Below are 22575 nucleotides of genomic sequence, written 5' to 3'. Positions count from 1 at the left end.
CTGAGGTCTTACAAATCTGGAGTACCACCAGTGATTGTTAAAGTGGTGAATAGTGAGGTGAAAACAGCAATTATGAGAAAAAAGAAACAAATGAAGAACCATGTGAAATTGTATGATGACATTACCATAAAAAATAGAGATCTACTGAAGGGACTACGACACCATAAAGACATTGATGTAGCATACTATTACAATGGATCTGTATTTGGGAAGACAAAAGATGGTCTCCAAATTATTTTTGACATTTTTGATGATATAAGCTACAGAATTGAATATGAAAGAACCAAAGATGTGAACAATGCAAATGGTGAAAGTTAGATATCTTCAACTTTAACCGTGAAACTATTGATATAAACATTTCAATATTACACTTTTGTCTTAAATATGTCATATCATTATCATATGGGTCTTTTGGTTGTTTTTTTCTATTACATCATGTCTATATACTTACAAAGATATTTTGTGTTTAATTTGAAACCAATATTTTATCTAAAACGCTAGATTGATTTAAAATAGACTATAAAATATGCAATATGTGTATATAACAATATTGTGGTTATCTCCCTTAGGTAACCAAAGGGAAAGACTGTTTAAGATATGGTAAAAAAAAATCATGCCAATTATTTTATAACAAAACTGTGTACTACACAATTTAAAACAAAGACTTGTTACACAGCCTTAAAATCTTTGTATATAATTAGTGAAAAAGGTTCAAAACACCAAATGTGTAACAATACAGTGGTGACCATGTCGGACAATTTTTTTGATTTTAATTCTGGTTATACAAGATACTGTGTATCTTGTCTTACTTTTCAGCCTTTAGTCTTAATTTTTATATTAATATATATTTGGTCTCTATGTTTGCTCTATATTATATATTTGACAATGTATAAGAATTATGGAAGGTATTAAAATTTTGTCAGTAAATTGCCAGGGTTTAGGCGATATTGGTAAAAGAAGAGATATTTTTGATTACTTGCGAGATAAAAATTGTAATATATATTGTTTAGAAGATACTCATTTTACTCCATCACAAGAAAATGATATTGAAAACCTATGGGGATACAAATGCTATTTTAGCTCATTTTCATCAAACTCCAGAGGAGTAGCAATTTTTTTCAAAAATAATTTTGAGTTTCAAGTTCATAGAGAAAGAAGAGATTTATATGGAAATTATCTTGCATTAGACGTAACAATTGAAAATCATAAGATAACCTTAATTGTTATTTATGGTCCAAATATGGACGATCCAGGTTTTTATGAAAAAATATCAGATATCATTGAAGATTTTGAGAATCAGTATTTTGTAATCTGTGGTGATTTTAATCTTGTGCTTAATCCTGAAATAGATTATTACAATTACTTACATGTAAACAATCCAAAAGCCAGGTTAAAATTATTGGAAATTATAGATAATCAAAGTATGGTTGACCCATACAGAGAACTATATCCAGATAAAAGACGTTATACTTGGAGAAAAAAGTCACCACTGAAACAGTCAAGGCTAGACTTTTTTCTCATATCTGATGTGTTATTACCTTCTTTAAAAGATTCATATATAGAATCAAGCTATCGATCAGATCACTCCATCATAGTTTTGCATTTAGTATTTAATGATTTCAAAAGGGGAAAAGGACTCTGGAAGTTTAATAACTCATTGCTATCTGACCAAGAATATTTAGACACAATAAATGTAAAAATTGAAGATATAAAAAATCAGTATTCTGCAATACCACTTTCAGAAAAGCAGAACATTATGAATTCAGATTTTTTATTAAATATTGATGATCAATTATTTTTGGAAACCTTATTAATGGAAATAAGAGGTAAAACTATAGCATTTAGTAGCTACAAGAAAAGAAAAGAGAGGGACAAAGAAGAAAATCTTACAAAAGAGATTCAAAGGGCAGAAGAAAATATTAACAGCAATACTGACTTTCAGAGTCTTGAGGAAAAAAAACAAGAGCTTAAAGACATTAGAGGGAAAAAATTAAGAGGGAGTGTACTAAGATCCAAGGCAATATGGATCTCAGAAGGTGAAAAACCTAGTAAATATTTTTGTAATTTGGAATCTAGAAATTTTACGAATAAAATTATCCCTAAAGTGCAAAAAGATGATGGAGAAATGATTAATAATCAAAAAGATATTCTCAAAGAGGTTAAATTTTTTTATCAAGAGTTGTACTCAAAAAAAAATATTGTTACAGATAAGATTAAGAATTTTGATACTGTTTTTGATAAATACAATGTTAACAAATTAACAAATGAGGAGTCAGATGATCTAGAGGGTCCAATCTGTCTACATGAGGCATCAAATGTTTTAAAAGCAATGAAAAATGATAAAAGTCCAGGATCATCCGGTTTTACAGCTGAATTTTTCAAAGTTTTTTGGGGAAAAATTGGTCCATTTGTAGTAAGATCCATAAATTATGGTTTTGAAAAAGGTCAACTCTCTGTTACACAGAGACAAGGTATAATTACATGTATACCTAAAGGAGACAAACCACGACAGTTTCTTAAAAACTGGAGACCAATTACTCTCCTAAATACTTCTTACAAAATTGCATCAGGGGTTATTGCTAATAGATTTAAAAAAGTATTGGGAAGTTTGATTGATCCTGATCAAACTGGCTTTGTACTAGGTCGATTTATAGGAGAAAACACAAGATTGTTATATGACTTGATGCAAATTGCAGAAGAAAAAAACCTACCAGGACTTCTCCTATTTGTCGACTTCGAAAAAGCGTTCGACTCATTATCATGGGATTTTCTACAAGAAGTATTAAAATTTTTTAATTTTGGACAATCTATTTGTAATTGGGTGAGAATTTTCTACTCTAATATTAATTCAGCTGTAAACCAAGGGGGTAATTTATCAGATTTTTTTAACATTGAACGGGGTTGTAGACAAGGCGATCCGCTTTCTCCTTATTTGTTTATATTGTGTGCTGAAATACTAGCTATTAAGCTTCGCAATAATAAGAAAATAAAAGGGTTAAAATCTGTTAGTATTGAAAATAAATTGTCTCAATTTGCTGATGATACTGCTATTATTTTGGATGGATCTGAAGAATCTCTAATGGAAAGCATGAAAGACCTTAATTATTTTTGGGAAATCTCAGGTTTAAAAATTAACTACAGTAAAACCCAGGTTGTATGGATTGGCAGTATGAAATACAGTCAGAATGAACTTTGTACTAGCTTAAACTTATCATGGGGTAAACATAATTTTTCGTACCTTGGAATAGACTTTGATGTAGATTTATCAAAGATGATACGATTAAATTATGATAAAAAAATATTGGAGATTGAATCTCTTTTAAAGCAATGGAGCAAGAGAAACTTAACTCCAATTGGGCGTATTACAGTGGTTAAAACATTGGCATTACCAAAGCTAATCCATCTGTTTTCATCATTGCCAAATCCAGACTCTAGATTTATTAAAAAACTTGATAACTTGTTTTATAGTTTTGTTTGGCAAAAACCAGTTGGTAAAGTTAAGAGAGAAACATTAGTTAAAGATTATTTTGAAGGGGGTCTAAAAATGATTTGTTTGAAACCTTTCATAAAATCACAAAAATGTACATGGGTTAGAAGATTGATCAATAATAAAAAATTACAGGACACTCTTGCTTTCTATGGGATTGATTCTGACTTATTAGAAAATACAGGTGTCAAAAACATAGAAAAAAGTATGAATGTATGCACAAATCCATTTTGGAAAGATGTTTTGAGTGCCTGGAAAGAAATTGTTTCATTAAATATTGAATATACATGGGAATATTTTTTGAATATGCCTTTATGGTTTAATGAGAAAATTGAAATAGAAAATGATGTTGTTTTCTACAAAGACTGGTATGTCAAAGGTGTACACATTGTAAATGATTTATTAGATGAAGCCGGAGAATTTTTTTCTCTGACTGAATTCCAGAAGGTGTATCAAATACGTACAGATTTTCTGAAATATTATGGCTTAATAAATTGTGTTAAACAGTATTCACAACAGTTTGTTAAAAATGCTACATCGCCAATTAAGAATTGTTACCCAAGCATTCCTAATAATATCAAGATTTTTTTTAAACATAAAAAAGGTTCCAAAGATATGTACCTCATATTGAGAAAAAATCTTACGGAACCAACAAATAAAATGAAAATTATGGAAAAGTTTGGTGTCACTAATGATGAAATGAAACTCATTTATACACTTCCATTTAAAACTACTACAAATAGTAGAGCACAGTGGTTTCAATACAGGATAAACCACTTAGTTTTGACTACTAATTATTTTCTGGAAAAAATAAAACTTGTACAAAGCCCTCTTTGTACTTTTTGTAATATACAACCAGAAACCATTATACACTTATTGTGGGAATGTGAAGAAGTACAAATTTTGTTAGAAAATTTTGATACATGGACTTCATCTACAGCACACGTAACACTTAACTATAATTGTAAGACTTTTGTATTTGGTATTTTTGATGTTAGAAACTGTATTGTACAAAATAAGATATTGCTCTGTATTAAGTATTATATTTATTCAAGTCGATGTTTGAAAAAAGTTCTATCACTTCAGGCACTCAAGCATAAGTTAAATGATCTGTATTGTACTGAAAAAAATGTAGCTATTTACAAACAAAACCAAGAACAGTTTGAGAAAGAATGGAATAGCTGGCACTTTCTGTGTTTATACTGAGAACAATCACACAAATACATGAGACTTTTGTTTTTAAATTTGCTAATGAAAACCTATAAATCTGGCTCTTTACTTTCCACCTTTCTTGAATCAGAAACCATATAAGGGCAGTAATATATAGAGCAAACCACAGATGACCAATTCTTCTTTTTTTTTTTTTTTTTTTTTCTTTTTTTTTCTAAAAATTTCAAACTTGTATTTGTTCTTTTGTTAGATATTTTTTTGTTACTTTTTTGACAAACTTTTGATTTTTTTTCTTTTATTTTTCTCTATCCATTTTTTTTTCTTCTTCAAAATTTTACTATAGAAAATAAAACAAAACATAGAAAAATAAGTTTGCAGCAGAAAACTCAAACTGTTCTTTAGAATTAGTAAATGTAAGAATTATTAAAATTAACTTAATTATAATTATCTGTAATTGTATTACCTGCATTGTAAAGAATAATTTATATACTTTTGTATATTATCATGATCATGTATTGTGTTTTGATAAAATAAAATAAATATAAAAAAAAAAAAATCGACTACGACGTACAGTTGGTTAAACCAAGATACAAAACAATAAGGACAGCTTGAAATAAGATGAATAATTTCAAGTTCACCTGACCGCCATTGTTTTAATTAAACTCATTATTGGTAAAGCAATACATATTTGATCTGGACGTGCCAGCTCTATACACTCTAAGACATAAACCCGGATTTCCTAATATTTTTCTATAAATCTATCTCAGCATGTTATCAGTAATCAGTTAGATATAAATTATGTGGACACACTTTCTTAGTGATTCACTAATTATAACCACATGTGGATCACAAAATGATAAGCTATAAATTTATATTTCTCTGTGTCTTTCCTCCTAGCTTCATTGTATTTCTGAACAATAAATTTGAAGAAAAAAAAAATCCTAAAGAAAAAATATATATTAAAAATAATAATATAAAATTGAGAAAGGAAATGGTGAATATGTCAAAGCGACAACCACCCGACCATAGAGCAAACAACAGCCGAAGGCAACCAATGGGTCTTCAATGTAGCGAGAATTCCCGCACCCGTAGGTGTCCTTCAGCTGGCCCCTAAAATATGCATAATAGTACAGTGATAATGGACGTCATACTAAACTCCGAATTATACACAAGAAACTAAAATTTAAAATCATACAAGACTAACAAAGGCCAGAGGCTCCTGACTTGGGACAGGCGCAAAATTGCGGCGGGGTTAAACATGTTTATGAGATCTCAACCCTCCCCCTATACCTCTAGCCAATGTAGAAAAGTAAAAGAATAACAATACGCACATTAAAATTCAGTTCAAGAGAAGTCCGAGTCTGATGTCAAAAGATGTAACAAAAGAAAATAAATAAAATGACAATAATACATAAATAACAACAGACTACTAGCAGTTAACTGACATGCCAGCTCCAGACCTCAATTAAACTGATTGAAAGATTATGTCTTCATCATATGAATATCAGGTACAATCCCTCCCGTTAGGGGTTTAGTATCATACTATCATAAAATATATGAGAAGAACATAACCCGTGTCATGCCAACAACTGTTTTTTTTAGAAATAAATGTGTTTAGTGCCGATGCAAAGACCCTATCAGTGAATCAATGTTAAAGCCAAAATATGCAATCTTTAATGACCTGACAACAGTATCGTAACTATATCCCCTTTTAATAAGTCTATTTAAAGGTTTTGTTAGTTTCTGAGGAGAATACTGACATTTTTGTGCTTTATAAAGAATATTTATGCATGTTTAGTTTATTTCGATGTTATGGACAACTTTCCCTGCATTTACACGTATATGAAATAATTTTGTTCCTCACCTTTTTTTCTATATTTAATAAACTTAAATAACTTTGATTTCTTTCAAACTGATGTGAAATCAGGGAAAATTAAAAAGTTACCATAAACGATTAGCCTAACTTTGAAAAATGATCTGGTATATGCCATAGGTATTGGCCAAAAGACAACTTTTTTAGCCCTCCCCCTTTTATTTAAATCTGGTATTTTTGTTAGTTTTCTATCAATTTCGATTAAATTTACGGTTTTTCTATACTATATCAAAATAAACATGCTCAAATTAAATTTTAATTGCTACTTGCTTTTAATTCTAAGTTAACTTTACACAGCTAGAAATTAACAGTAAAAAACTCCAGATGTTTTTAAAAAGGGGGAGGACTTTAAAAACTCCTTGTCTTTAAGTACTATGATCTATATGCATGAGAGAGCCCTATTCCAAAATTAACTTAAGAGTGACGGCAAACCAGATTTCCTGCAGAGGTCGAAAGCGGAACAGTCGAACAAGTATGGACACAACATTTAAGCTTAAAACAGCTCTGAATTTGGATTGTGATTGAATATTTGACACAGCATAGGTTTGTGATACAAAATCAATGTGGTCAAAAGAACTGATTTTCATTTTAAAAAAAAAACAATTTGATTACCAGAAAACGAAAAAAATCAATTAAACCTCCAGATGACAATCCCCCTTTTTTCTTTAAAACAATATAGAATGTCTTAATCAATGTGTTCTCTTCTTTTCTATCATACCCATAATTGTTTGACAACATCAGATTTATGTCATCTTTTTTTAAACAGGTATAACATTTGCTACTGTGCCAAACAATTAACATATTACATACTATAAATTACAATAAAAACTTAATCACTTTAAAATATTAACATTAATTATGATAAAATTACTGTAATAGTTTTCTGTTTTTATTTCAACTTCTGATGTAAACTTTCAGTTGTTATCCATTTGTTTGATGTGTTTGAACTTTAGATTTTTGCCATTTGATTGGGGACTTTCTTTTTTAATTTTCCTCGGAGTTCAGTATTTTTGTGATTTTACTTTTCACATGATCAAACTTTATTATTCAATTTCTATATCAATATTCACTAGGAATCATTTATACACATTTGTAACTGTACTGAAAATGATATATATATTAAGTATGATAATATGTATGTGACCAGTTATTTGGGGGATTATGATCAACAAACCCAGCATGATGCATGGTCTGGGGTAATTGGCATCAGCATGATGTCTGATAAGACCACAGCTACAAAGTAGCTGGAAATTCGGGCTTATGTCTTAGAGTGTATAGTAAAAGACTGTACAATCGATGGGACATTTCATTACCGACTTAACACACTGTTTACTGTCATTGTTTATTACTTCGCTAATGGAACGTCATGCAAATAAAACGAACGAGTAGAGTACAAGCAATGACTAAAATACCAAGTAGATCATCCGTTATGTTCAATGTTTCAGTATACAGCTTCAATTCATTGATGGGATCCTAAAATGCAACAAGTAAATTTCATGGTGCTTGCTTTGATATTTATATGTAAGTAACATGATGTCAAGCAGAAGGAGCGACGGTCTCGTGGGATTGGACAGGAAGTTCAACAATTTCATTACTGGTCGTTTTCTGAACATACAATGAGTTTATAAAAGGAAACAGGGGAATATATACGCTCTTAAATTAGTCTAGCTCATAAATCCTTCGTCGTAATATGTCTACCTTCTCCATAGGTCTACTGTAATTGTCTGTTAATCCTGGTAAAATTCTATATCAAGTCGAATTTTGATAGATAAATAAATACATATTCAATATACTAAATGTTAAAACATCATTTGGTAAAACAGCAAGAAACTTTAAAGCTGTAAAACATACAGTTAATTCCGTTCCCTCCTGTAACCCATACAGCAATTTCTGTCTGTTTAAAAAAAATGTAGTAAATCAAGTACAACAATTTCCTATTAATGACATCGCCAATGAATGATAAAAAAGTAACCAAGAATATTTTCTGCAGAGAATTATCAAAATTTGTCGATGCTATTTGGTGACACCAAGAACAGGACCTTCGTATCAAAGATAGCAGAAACACTGACAGAAAACATGAATTCCATATTAATGTTTGTTTAAAGGGGAAGGAAAATACAAAAAAATCTTTATATACAAACAAAGCAACAACAAAAAAAGAAGATATACCTGCTCATTTGTACAATATCTTGCTGATATGCTTAAACAGAAAATGAGACTAATTCAGGTCTGTCTATGTAAATCATTTTATGTTTACAGTAGTTACTGACTGAACTGAGGCAGGAAAAACACCAAAATACGTTCTGAAAGTTTAAAAACAAATAGAAAGATACAAGAAAATGTACAAATAGTCAAAGACATCACTCATGCTTTATATTCAAAATCACACTTTGTGGATTCGACAATGTAAAAATACAATGTGATTGAAAGGGAACAAGAGGTGAAATGTAAGATTTGATCGGAAAGTCAAGAAACAGTTTGGTGTAAAAATGTTCAATTCAAGAATTTTTTTATTAGAAACATGATCAGAAAAAGATAGGCGAGAGATACCGAAGGGAAATACAAACTCATAGGTCGACAACGATGGCAAAGAACATGTCATGCTCTTTGTTCTAAACATAAGAAAAAAAAATGGTTTTGTAGAATTGATGATTGGTTTGGCCACCAGGAAATAATAAACACCAGAAATTCAGGATAGACTTTAAGGAAAAGCAGGATAAATCAAAAACAGTTTACAAATTTGACGGTTTCAAAATAAATTCATATAGATTATTGATTTTTTTATATGTATAATTAACCTACTTTATTTTTTGTAGGGACTTGTTGGTATTTGATGGAGGGTAAAAAACAGATCTTGACTATTGACAATTGTAAGAATATCGTTAGAACTCGATACTAAATATATGCCAAGATCATTGTATTTTTGGAATTTTGCAATCAAACACAGCCTTATTAAATGTTGTGATTTACATATTTGTGTTGTGATGCCTTCATATCTGAAAGCATGTAATCTGTACCATGTGGGGATTTACCATTACAGCGCTCGAAATTAATATATTAATGTTTTGACATTTCACTATTTCTTACAACTATTAGTTTTCTACGATATAAACTATTTATCAAACAATGTAATACTATACTATAACGAATCTATTGCGGCACTGGAATTAAAACGTGTTTTTTTACAAATTGCCTTTTCCTTAAAAAATTATGTAATTTAATGCTTTTTCAAAACGAATACTCCAATATATGAACTAAATGTTTATTTCTATATCTTATTTTACGAGAATAAGTTATACCTTTATAGTAAACTGCCAGGTAATAAAGGTGTTCTGACAGACATTTATTCTGGAAATTCGTACTAGGTGTAAAATTATTTTATATTCTTGTACCCATTGGTAAAGTCATTTGATAAGTTCTATATATATATGGTTATGCACTTGTTCCTCTTTCCTTTTTTTGTTGTTGTTGTCTATAGGTGAAATAAATAAGTTTTGCATTCATTATTAATTTCTACGAATGTTTTGTCTAATTTCAAACTTATTAGTAAGACTAAGATGCAGCTATTGAATAATTTATATGGCTTCAAGCTTGCAGAAAAGCTTACTAAACTACTGATTGCTGTTTAACTGTCCTTTAAGGCTGCCAAAACAGTTTTGTTTGTGAGCGAGCGCTAATAGTTACGCGACAAATCTTTGCGGTTAACAGATAAATGCAAATAAAGAAAACCGATTGGATATGAGCCTTATTGTAAATCGTAACAACAACCTAAGCTCTACTATGAAGCAAGCACATTAAGTAACTAATCGCCAGCTTTAAGCCACACCAATATCGAACCTTTAGCTTTTGGCCTATCCACCTTAGCTAAACAAGCCATATAAGTTGACTAGTATACCGTGCAACTTTAAGATCACTCATAACTCTTGAACTTGGCGATATTGAAATGTAAACTGCAACATCCCATAAATCTTGTTTTAACATGGCGTTCTTTAAAAAAAAAAATGAAGAATGTTTTCACAAATAGAAATAAAAGGTTTAAAAAAAATGATTGAAATAAATGGTATGTTTTAAAAAGTGAAAATAACATAATATAAGCGATAATTATTGAAAGCAAATAAAGCTCCTACTCAAAATCCGATCTGATGTAAATACTTGAACAATAATAATGTTGACATGATAATATCGCCATTTCCAATTAACGATACAAAGGACAAGAGGAAGATTACACTGGGGTACGTTACCTGTGAAAGCTTGGCCCAAATTTTCTCTGATAAAGTCTGTGAAAATAAGACATGTTGTTAAATAATTTCGATCATTTTGCTGTCGTATCAAATTAGTGATAAATGACGGATAGGTGGTTAAACTATTTAAGGATACACCATGCGACTATATTTAGTCATAACTTGCTCGCATCAAAGGAGTCTCTCAACCATGCACGACATATTCCAATGCATATAGATTAAAGAAGATGTGGTATGAGTGCCAATGAGACAACTCCCAATCCAAGTCACAATTTGTAAAAGTAATCCATTATAGATCAAAGTACGGTCCTCAACACGTAGCCTTGCCTCACATCGAACTCCAAGGAATAAAAAGTCCCCAAAATAACTGGTGTAAAACCATTCAAACAGGAAAACCGACGGTATTGTGTTTCTTGCACACGTCTTTTTTCATGACATTTTCAGTTTCATTTTCGATTTATTGCATCAAAAATATGTTTCATAAACAATGGTTGATTGGAAAAGAAAGAAATCAAAGACAACGAAAGCTTATTCGGAGAGAAAGGTATACAACTCTTGTATCAAAAAGAAAAACTATTAAAAAAAGTAATTCAATCTAAACAATACAAATGAAAACTTGCTCTGTCTTATATTTTTCGAACTCATGACATGGTCACGTGATGTGTGCCGGAATTATGAGATTTTCAAGTCAAACATATTGCACACGTTACAAGTGGTAAAATATAATCGGTCAAATGTGGTGATATTACATGTAAAAAAAAACAAAAGACTCCGATGCGACAAAAGAAAACACAAACGTGATCTTTATGATATCGATATGCTCTTAATATTATATAAGTATGTCTCTTTTGAATAAGAAAGAGCTCGGCAATCCAAGATACTGATATACTCTCTCTATAAACCGTATATACGTATAATATATACATTTATATAAGTATGTCTCTTTTGAATAAGAAAGAGCTCGGCAATCAAAGTAAACGAAGCTAACAATTATAATGATTTTTCTAATGTTTCTTTTAACCAATTATCACTCGAAGAAAATGTATTTTGCGTTATTTGTGTTTGTTAATTATCGAGAAGTATTGGAATAAAACCAAGCCGTTGATTTTAAGCATCATGGTTCAGAATAAATGTAAATTTCCTTAGCAACGGTAATGATCATGTAAAATAAATTGTCAAACCTGATACAAGTTAGAAAGAACCGCGAACAAAATCATTCAATACTTGTTCTGTTTTAATAAAATCATCGGCGTTTAAATTAAGAAAATAACAATAATTAAATTGGTCGTAAGTGTGGAGCTAGCTGATACTATTGGCTTCATTATATAATCGTTAACGATGAGAAAAAAGTAAAGGAATAACGACGTCACATACATGATAAGGAAAAAATCAATAGTATAATGTCTCATCCGTCGTATGGAAAGAAAATAGGTATGTTTATCAATCTCTAATAGCTATTTCCTATTTCAGACGGGTGTCTTTACCATACAATGCCCCCCTCTATCTAATTACAATGCCCTCTCTATCTAATTACAGAAAACAATTATCTGTTAGACACAAAGTGGAAATCTTTACAACAGCATTATCAAGACAGGTTGTTTCTATAAATAAAAAGAACTGTTATGTATACGTTATTGAGAAAGCAATCCAACTGCACAATGACAAAAGACTTTTAGGAGATCTTTAGAGGTCAATATTCATTAGAGGTCAATAGTCTTTAGCAATAAGCAGGTGTCTATATAAAATAAGTGTGCCAAACTATAAATCATTCGATTTTCTTTAAAACATTGGAAACAGAAACTACCAAAAATTTCACTACTTTCGATAACTTGAAATGTCTGTAATTTGTAGTCAATGCCAAAATTATGCAGCTCAAACATCTCCAACAGACAACAGATATTTGTTTGACCTTGGAAACTACTATAATGTATCTGTTCAAGCTGTCAGTCGATTGAATATTGAAATCCTTATTGTAATGAAAAATCCTTACCCTCTATACACATTCTTTACATAGTATTGTGGATGAGAATATGTTAGTTCATCTTTAAGACTAATGTCAAAATTTAGATAACAATAGTGATATAAACTGAGTCTATTTCGAATGCATGATATACAACTGTTGCCCTGTTTTGATGTTACACACCACTCTCCTATATAAACGACAAGGATGAAGACTAACAACTTTGTTTAATAACCGATCTATATTTCAAAATCTGTCTGACTTTTGACATACTTTTTAGAGGCTTGCTTGCAATGATTGCCTTTTGAGGTAACTCGCTCAGAACAAGACCGCAGAAAGCACATCGCATGTCAGAGTAGTCTCGTATTACAATCAAAGGGCTTTGAACTTTCTGAATGATTCTTATAGTATCTTGGATTATGCGCGTGTGAGTGTTTGTGTGTGTTTTGTCACGCCAACTATATAATCTTTATTACAACAGTAATAAATGCGGAAATAATGCCAAAAATGTAAACATCACGTTATATAAAATGCATCTGAAGCGATTTTTTCTTAATTTACTTTCATCAGGAATGTCAAAATATACTTGATAGCCAAGGATGTATAAGAACCGAAACAGTCTAAGAGCTGTATAATTAAAGGATTCCATTCAATGTCAACTTTGCATGAGGGAGTTGAAACCTTTAAGTTAGTTTCTTTATACTTTCATTTTTTTTAAACGGACATTTAAAAAAAAATGTTGGTAAATATTTCAGTACCAAAGAACTGACACCGAGATGATGATATCCTCGAGGACTGATAGTACACCAGCAGAGGTACCGTATACCCTCGAGGACTGATAGTACACCAGCAGAGGCACCGTATACCCTCGAGGACTGATAGTACACCAGAGGCACCGTATAAAAATGAAAACAACACATCATACATGCCATAAATTTCATGTGTCCGAAGCGCTTTTCTGGATTTACCTTCATACTAAAATGATAAATAAGCAGACTGAGATTATAAACGATTGGTCATTTAGCGTTGTGTGAACTATTGGCCTATTTTATTATACAATTTTCACTAAAAGTAGTACATTACTGCAAAAACGCAGGTGGGATTTTTTTAAATTGTCATTATTGCTATATGAACTATCAAATTAACTGTGGTTACCGGCTAATGATAATAGAGCAAAAAATAAGTTTCACATTTTATTGATCTCGGTCCGAATATCGTTGTATATATACCGACGTCTTTGCAAAACAAATTAAACAATCAATTGGTTCATTAAAATTCATATGAAAGGAAATGATACTAGCCATTTGTAAATAGTGTAATGAAAAATCAATCAAATTGCACGATTGTGTTTGTCGTTTGACTGCGTGCGCGGAATAATATGCAATTTGCAATTTTGATTACTAACTGTTATCAACTAAAATATCTGGTTATGTGTGTATATTGCATATTGCACGTTCAGCAATCGTTAATATATGAAGTTATGCATAAAGACACAAAATAGGACTCGGACTGCATTTGAACACAGTAGAGAAGATATTTACATCTGGATTTGAGAACAGCTTACATAGAAACGAATGTTTCCATTTTTTTTTTTAACATTTCATACAATCTATAGTAAGATTTCAGGACTCTGACGAGACTGACTGAGTGGTAGATAAACTGGAATCCGCTTGTATTACGCTACACTCAAAGTGTAGTAGTAAGCCGAGAACCAGTTTTTAGACGGCTGGGCCAAAACTGTAAGAGATTTTATAATTTTTCTCATTGTGTTCGTAAGCAATATTGTTTTACATTGTCTTATCGGTGCCTTTTATAGCTGACTATACGGTATGGACTTTGCTCATTGCTGAAGGCCATACGGTGACCTATAGTTGTTAATGTCTGTCTCAATTTGTCTTTTGTGGATAGTTGTCTCATTGGCAATCATACCACATCTTCTTTTTTATATTACAAAAATATCGGTTCAATTATCGAGACGTCAGAAAAAGAACTCCGTGTGTGGGATTTTTACTTCGACAGTTTTTAACATTGTAGATTGCAAAATATACTTTCATGATAATTATCAAATTAAAGCTTTTAAATGTTTTACAAAATCAAAGGATTTGTTTTAATCGACATGCTATTTTTGCCGGAAACGGTTCAGAAAGCTTGTGTCCCAATGCTACGTGTAAGAAATAAATAATGCAGATGTTGAAAACCGAGTGAACTGTGTCCACGGAATGAACATGTTTACTTATTGGCTTGTGTTTAACTGATCTACTTCGTCTCTGCATCTGCTTTCTAGATGTTTATTGTATTCTCCATAGATATTTTATAAGATAAGATGTATCCGTCGATTGGAGACGAGGCACTTACGAGTGTTACTATCTCTTGTTGACGTGGTTAATCTCTGTAATCAAAGGATATCCATAAGCTTTGTTGTACGGAGATAAAAGGCACTCTTCATACATGAAAACCCCATATCAATCATAGACAACAATACAGTAAGTTGTCATGGAAACGAAGAGTTATATTCAAAGTGATTCAGTTTGAAGTCTTTTTTAAAGCATAATGTCGTTTGCATTTTTAATGCCCTGTAATCAAGCTGTATTTATTTTACTGGATTAATTGATTTTAGCTCAGACCTCAACTTGACTGTTCGATTTTGTTTACGTTATAGAATTCAAATTTCAATATAATTTTATTACTTTATTCAAAGTCATCTCAAGGCAAAATACTCAAAACAGATTACGACTTATCACAAAAAACGAAAGGCAACAAAATTAATCGGATAGTATTTACTTTGTAGTGGTAATACAGGCATATCCTTTGATTACTTTATAAATGACAAAAAAAAAAAAAAAAAACAACGTTAACGGATTCGATGCATATTTGTGTTTTATATTTTCCTATACATTTTCATGAGTTATTCTCCATATTTTCTAAAACGGTAGAAAATATAAAAAAGAAGACGCGGCATAATTGCCAATGAGACAACTCTCCACAAAAGCCCAAAATGACACAGAAATTAATAACGTTCTGGTCACCGTACGGCATTCAACAATGAGTAAAGCCCATACCGCATGGTCAGCTAGACAAAGCCCCTAAATGACAATGTAAAACAATTCAAACGAGAAAACTAACGGCCTTATTTATATAAAAAAAAATGAACGAAAAACAAATATGTGACACATAAACAAACGACAATCACTGAACTACAGGCTCCTGAAAGTCTGTTTACAAAACAGTTTTTTTTTTTTTCTGAAAGATTTTTCTTCATAACGTGTAAAACTGTTGTAATGTACTGAATTTACGCGAAACAACTAGACTATATTCTTCAGCTTCCCTTTATATGCTGTCCTTAATTCACTGATAATTTCCCTTCATGCCAATCTTTCGACTGTAATGTGGCCGCCATCGTGTATAATTAACCAAGAACAAGACACTAATTAGCTTTCAGATGTATAATTATTTATAATAATTATTTTTCTTTCATTCTGCTACAGTTTTTCTTTTCATAACTTGATAAAAGTAGTTCTTACAGGAAGTCGCATTAATTATAACAAATCCCACAGCGGACAGTATCGCTAGACTGTACGTGGCTAGAAGGTCAGCTATATAATCACGTTCCCATTAGGTTATCAATCGATCGAATAATCATAGCTCTAAACAAAATTGGCATTTTTAATTTGCTTACATGAGCATATTGGTATGACGGGGACATGAGGGAATACCAGATTCTCCTATACAGAATGATTTATGTGTTACATGCGTCTTCCGAAGCGATGTTGTTCACAGTTGGGAAACCAGTCGATGGGCCTCACTGGGCTTAGTGTGAGAAATGTAATATACTAGTAGGCTCGTTTTGGCCTAGTGTGAGAAAAGTAGTATAATAGTTGCCTCGTCGGCATAATATGACAAAGGTAACATACCAGTAGCATCACTGGGTCTATTATGAGAAAGGTAACATAAGTTATCTTCACTGGGCCTAGTATGATAAGGTGATATACTAGTAGCCATATTGGGTCTATTATGAGAAAGGTAACATAAAAGTATCTTCACTGGGCCTAGTATCATAAGATGATATACTAGTAGCCTCACTGGGCCTAGTATGATAAGGTGATATACTAGTAGCCTCACTGGGCATAGTATGATAAGGTGATATACTATAGTAGCATCACTGGGCCTAGTATGATATGGTGATATACTAGTAGCCCCATTGGGCCTAGTATGAGAAAAGTAATATACTAGTATCTTCACTGGGCTTAGTATGATAAGGTGATATACTAGTAGCCTCAATGGGCCTAGTATGATAAGGTGATATACTAGTAGCCCCATTGGGCCTTGTCTGAGAAAAGTAATATACTAATATCTATACCAGGCCTAGTATGATAAGGTGATATACGAGTACCTTCACCAGGGCTAGGATGATAAGGTGATATACGAGTAGCCTCACTGTGTCTAATATGAGAAAAGTAATATACTAGTATCTTCACTGGGCCTAGTATGATAAGGTAATATACTAGTATCTGCACTGGACCTTGTATGATAAGGTGACATACTAGTAGCCCCGATGGGCCTATTATGAGAAAAGTAGCATACTAGTAGCCTCAATCGGTAATTTTCGTTTAAACGTTATGATTGGTTAACAACTACCTAAACGAGAAATATTCATTTTGAAGTATGATTAATGAAATTAAGTGCAATCCTTCAGAGACTGACATACAATGGCCGTCCAGGTGGTAAGCGTTGGATTCTGGCTTATTGTTCAACGCGAAATACGGACGGCGATACAAATTAAGATTACTTTTGAACAGCAGTATAGTTTCTGTTGCCTTTATTTATACGGTGGATACATTTTCCCGAATGTTTTTTTTACTTATCTCTAGCATGTTTCTAGCATGTTTGTTGTTTGTATGTGGTTTATTTTAGACAATTTAAAACAAAATATATATCTAGTGCATCAGTGTGAGTAGTTCATTCTAAGTCTCACCTTTAAACCACGAGGATAGCAATTCAGAAGTTTTATATATCGCATGTTTATGTTGAATTGTTTAATAGATATAAGAAGATATGATATGAGTGCCAATGAGACAACTCTCCATCCAAGTCACCATTTGTAAGAGTAAATCATTATAGGTCAAAGTACGGTCCTCAACACGGAGCCTTGGCTCACACCAAACAACAAGCTATAAAGGGCCCAAAAATAGTTTATTTTCAATATTCTAGAATAAATGTTGATCGTCATGCAATATATTTCACAGGCAATCCTACTAGTATTTATCTACTGTTAACGGCCAATTAATATTAATTTTTATTTATAATAATATTAATTTTCCCTGGAACAATATCATTTATTATGTACAAATATGACGAAAACTGGTTAATTACCAGTAATAAATTCAGTCCATTGTTATTCCATCGACGTAAGATATGGATTATGTATAATGGATTAACCAATATAAACAGAATAAATTTAATATTATTGACGACTTGTAAATGAACTGATCACATGGCCAGATCAGATTCCCAATTAAGTAATTTCACAAAGCTTGTATAGATAAAAAGTCATTACTGGACTAATCATCACCACTTGTTTTCAATGAAATCACCTAAACCTCGAGTCAAGAGTACCAACATACAGAGATATTTGTTGCATTTTGAGACATATTACTAGTATTTGATTTTAAAGCTAGCTGTATACAGTTTCAGTAATGAGTCGAGTTATTTTCAAAGAAAAACAAAATTAAACATATTTGACTATTCCATGTATTCGGTATATCAATAAGGACTTAATATTGTTTCTCTGCTGTGAACTATAATTATTGCCAAAACCCTCTGTCCATCCTCTGCAGAGACCATTTATGTAATTTTGAAGCATGGATGAGACTCACGATAATTTAAAAAAATAAATTGTCCATTCTATTTCAAAGCATAAAAAACGGTAATCTCAATACCAGAATCTATGACAAACGAGACGATTTTAATTTTGAAATTATCAATTTCCCTTTAGAAGCAATATACCCGGCAACTTCACCTGCACATGGAATATACATTTCCCAACTTATTCGGTATTCAAGAGCTTGCAGCTCCTACTCAGACTTTGTAAAACGTCATATCTGAGTAGAAAGTTGATGAACTAGGGATATGTCAAAAAACGTCTCGTCCTTTTTCTAAAAGAGTTCATCGGAAGATACCAAGACTTGTTGATAAGTATTTTTCAACTTCACAAATAATACACGATAGTCTTGGGGTGTAGATTCTGGGTGCTAACGTTGTTTAGCATCTTGATAGCGTGTTATACTTATAGTATTCTTTTGTTTGTCTAATTGGAATATTACTTTTACTACTTGGTCTGTTCTGTTGGTGATAACCATTTGACGTGGATCTGTACTTATATATCCCGTCATTGTGTTATTGTTCTATGATAATTTTCGTTATCTTGTCTTTCATTTTTGCTTATGTGCTTTGTTTGCGTGCCTTTTTGTGTTTCTTTCTTGCATGTGACGTGTCTCTGTTCTAACATATCCCGTCATTGTGTTATTATTCTATGATAAGTTTTGTAATCTTGTATTTCATTTTTGCTATTTTATTTGCTTGTGTGCCTTTTTGTGTTTCTTTATTGCATGTGATGTGGCTCCGTACTCATACTTCCCGTCATTGTGCATTGTTATTGTGTCGTGGTAAATAGCTGTATTGTTTTACAGCGATTTAGATGATAACACAACGTTGACTGCTATATCCCTATTTTAACCTATTAGTGTCTTTTTGTCTTGTTCTGACATCGTTATCTATACAATGGAATTTTATATGACTGCCCAAGTGAGAGGTTTAGCTAGCTATAAAACCAGATTTAATCCACCGTTTTCTATAGCATAAAATGCCTGAACCAAGTCAGGAATATGACAGTTGTTTTCATTTTGGTTGATGTGTTTGAGGTTTTTTTTTTGCCATTTGATTAGGGACCTTCCGTTTTGAATTTTCCTTAGAGTTCAGTATTTTTTTGTGATTTTACTTTTTTCTGTATTTATAACTGCAATGTCTCTCAAATCTGTACATTGAGTCTTTTATGTTTTTGTTCTAGCCTTTATGTGCTTTGTTTCAACCTGATGAGCTATATGTACTTCTTAACGGATTTTTATATATACGGTTCTGTTGCACCACTGTTCCAGGTCAGGGGAGGCGCCAGTAAATATGCATAAGTCCGCCACATTGTGTATAAGCCTGTATCTAGGGTAGATCCTGCATTTCAGTGTTTTCCGCTTCTCACTGTACATCATATTCGTTTTTTTGTTTTTCGTTCATTATTTTTCATATAAATCAGACCGTTAGTTTTCTCGTTTGATTTGTTTTTCATTTGTCGTTACGGGACCTTAAATAGCTTACTATGTGTTTTGGGTTTTGATCATTATTGAAGGCCGTATGGTTACCTATATTTGTTAATGTCTATGCCATTTTGTCCCTGTAGGAAAGTTGTATTATTGGCAATCATACCACATCTTCTTAATTTCCTATATATATATATATATATATATATATATATATATATATATATATATATATATATATATATATATATATATATATATATATATATATATATATATATTAGTAACAAACTGTATATATATATTAGTAACAAACTGTATATAGCAAAAAAAAATGGAAAATGTATATCATATCGTTTCAATGTTGTAATTTCTTCCAATGAAGAAGGCCGTAATGGCCGAAACGTATAGGAATGTTGTTTAAAAACTTACAGTTCTTCATAAAACTGTACTAACTTCTACTTTAGACAGTATCCAAACAGTTGTAAAATTGGGGAAGTAACGCCATAGCATGGCAACTTTTTACATTAGCGACAGAACGTGGTGCAAAAAGTAGAAAATATACAAAAGAAGTTGTGGTATGATTGCCAATGAAACAATACTTCACAACAGACCAAATGACACAGACATTAACAGCTATGGGTCATTGTACGGCCTTCAACAATGAGCAAAGCACATACCACATATTCAGCTATAAAAGGCCCCAAAATCACAAATGTAAAAATATTCCGAAGGAGAAAACTTAGGGTCTAATAAACTTATCAAAAAAATCAACAAAAAATAAATACATGTAAGACAATAACAAACGACGACCACTGACATATAGGCTCCTGACTTGGGACAGGCAAAGGTTATTCAAATGTCAGCACCCTTATTACGCCGAGTATGTCAACCTACACTTTTGAAAAAAAAGCCTAATCTTTTACAATGACTATGAAGCTATTTTCATGTTTTTGATGAGAATAATTAGGAAATAATTTTGGATCAGGACATAGCTAATCGATTTTTAATATTTTATTTTAATAGTTTAATGTTAAAAGGTTTCGACTGAAGGATCTACAAGAAGAGCTGAATAGCTGTATTTTTCAACGACGACATTTGATCTGTTTTTATTCATGAAGTCATCATAATCTGTTCTAAAAGAAATTGATCATTTCGAATTCGATAATATTTCTTAGCAACAATGTATTAATTAGTATGCTTATCAAGATTGCACGTGCCGTGGTTGCAATTAACCTTCCTTCCATTGGTGTAAGTTTATCTGCGTTCTTTTAATCAGTGATTGTGTTTGTTTATTCAAGTTATATGTACATTAGTATGCCAAACTTAATTACCACCGACACATCTGCGGGTTCTTGATTACACGAGAATACCTAACTTACAACTGAGATTATGATATTCATCACAAATGGCAAATGAATATTTTACAATAGATATCTTCCGTATTTTCTTTTTTTAAAAGATACGTTTCAACCTGATTACTGACGAAAATTTAGATTGACACAGCATAGAAATATAATACATCTTTTGTGATTTATCATTATAATTGTTATTTTCTAATTTTTTGTTGATATCAGTGCATGCATATACTGTAGTTGAATGATATTATTTTGCCATAATAAATTAGTGTGGTAAGAACACAAACTAGAGGCTCTAAAGAGCCTGTGTCGCTCACCTTGGTCTATGTGAATATTAAAGGAAGCAGATGGATTCCTGACAAAATTGTGTTTTGGTGATGGTGATGTGTTTGTACATCTTACTTTACTGAACATTCTTGCTGCTTAAAATTATCTCTATCTATAATGAACTTGGCCCATTAGTTTCAGTGGAAAATGTTAGTAAAAATTTACAAATTTTATGAAAATTGTTAAAAATTGACTATAAAGAACAATAACTCCTAAGGGGGTCAATTGACCATTTCGGTCATGTTGACTTATTTGTAAATCTTACTTTGCTGAACATTATTGTTGTTTACAGTTTATCTCTATCAATAATAATATTCAAGATAATGACCAAAAACAGCAAAATTTCCTTAAAACTAACAATTCAGGGTCAGCAACCTAACAACGGGTTGTCCGATTCATCTAAAAATTTCGGGGCAGATAGATCTTGACCTGATAAACAATTTAACCCCCATGTCAGATTTGCTCTAAATGCTTTGGGTTTTGAGTTATAAGCCAAAAACTGCATTTTACCCCATGTTCTATTTTAAGCCATGGCGGCCATCTTGGTTGGATGGCCGGGTCACCGGACACATTTTTCAAACTACTAACCCAAAAGATGATTGTGGCCAAGTTTGGATTAATTTGGCCCAGTAGTTTCAGAGGAGAAGATTTTTGTAAAAGATTACTAAGATTTACGAAAAATGGTTAAAAATTGACTATAAAGGGCAATAACTCCTAAAGGGGTCAACTGACCATTTCAGTCATGTTGGCTTATTTGTAAATCTTACTTTGGTGAACATTATTGCTGTTTATAGTTTATCTCTATCTATAATAATATTCAAGATAATAACCAAAAACAGCAAAATTTCCTTA

The 22575-nt window shown here is 31.6% G+C and overlaps 1 protein-coding gene across 8 annotated transcripts in view; it reads right to left on the bottom strand.

The window, feature by feature from the left end:
* LOC143052806 (potassium voltage-gated channel protein Shab-like) overlaps positions 1–22575 on the bottom strand; it is a 127956-nt gene that overhangs the window by 18913 nt on the left and 86468 nt on the right. For 7 of the 8 annotated variants that reach the window (XM_076225945.1, XM_076225926.1, XM_076225940.1 and 4 more), the window contains exon 4: positions 10772–10807. The exons of the other annotated variant lie outside the window; for it this stretch is intronic. In XM_076225945.1, coding sequence (XP_076082060.1) covers positions 10772–10807 — 36 coding nt within the window. The remainder of the gene's footprint in view (positions 1–10771; positions 10808–22575) is intronic. 8 annotated transcript variants of the gene reach the window in all.

The sequence above is a fragment of the Mytilus galloprovincialis genome, chromosome 1 (assembly GCF_965363235.1).
Source record: "Mytilus galloprovincialis chromosome 1, xbMytGall1.hap1.1, whole genome shotgun sequence".
In the NCBI taxonomy this organism is placed as follows: Eukaryota; Metazoa; Mollusca; class Bivalvia; order Mytilida; family Mytilidae; genus Mytilus; species Mytilus galloprovincialis.
This window is presented reverse-complemented; position numbering and strand designations above follow the sequence as displayed.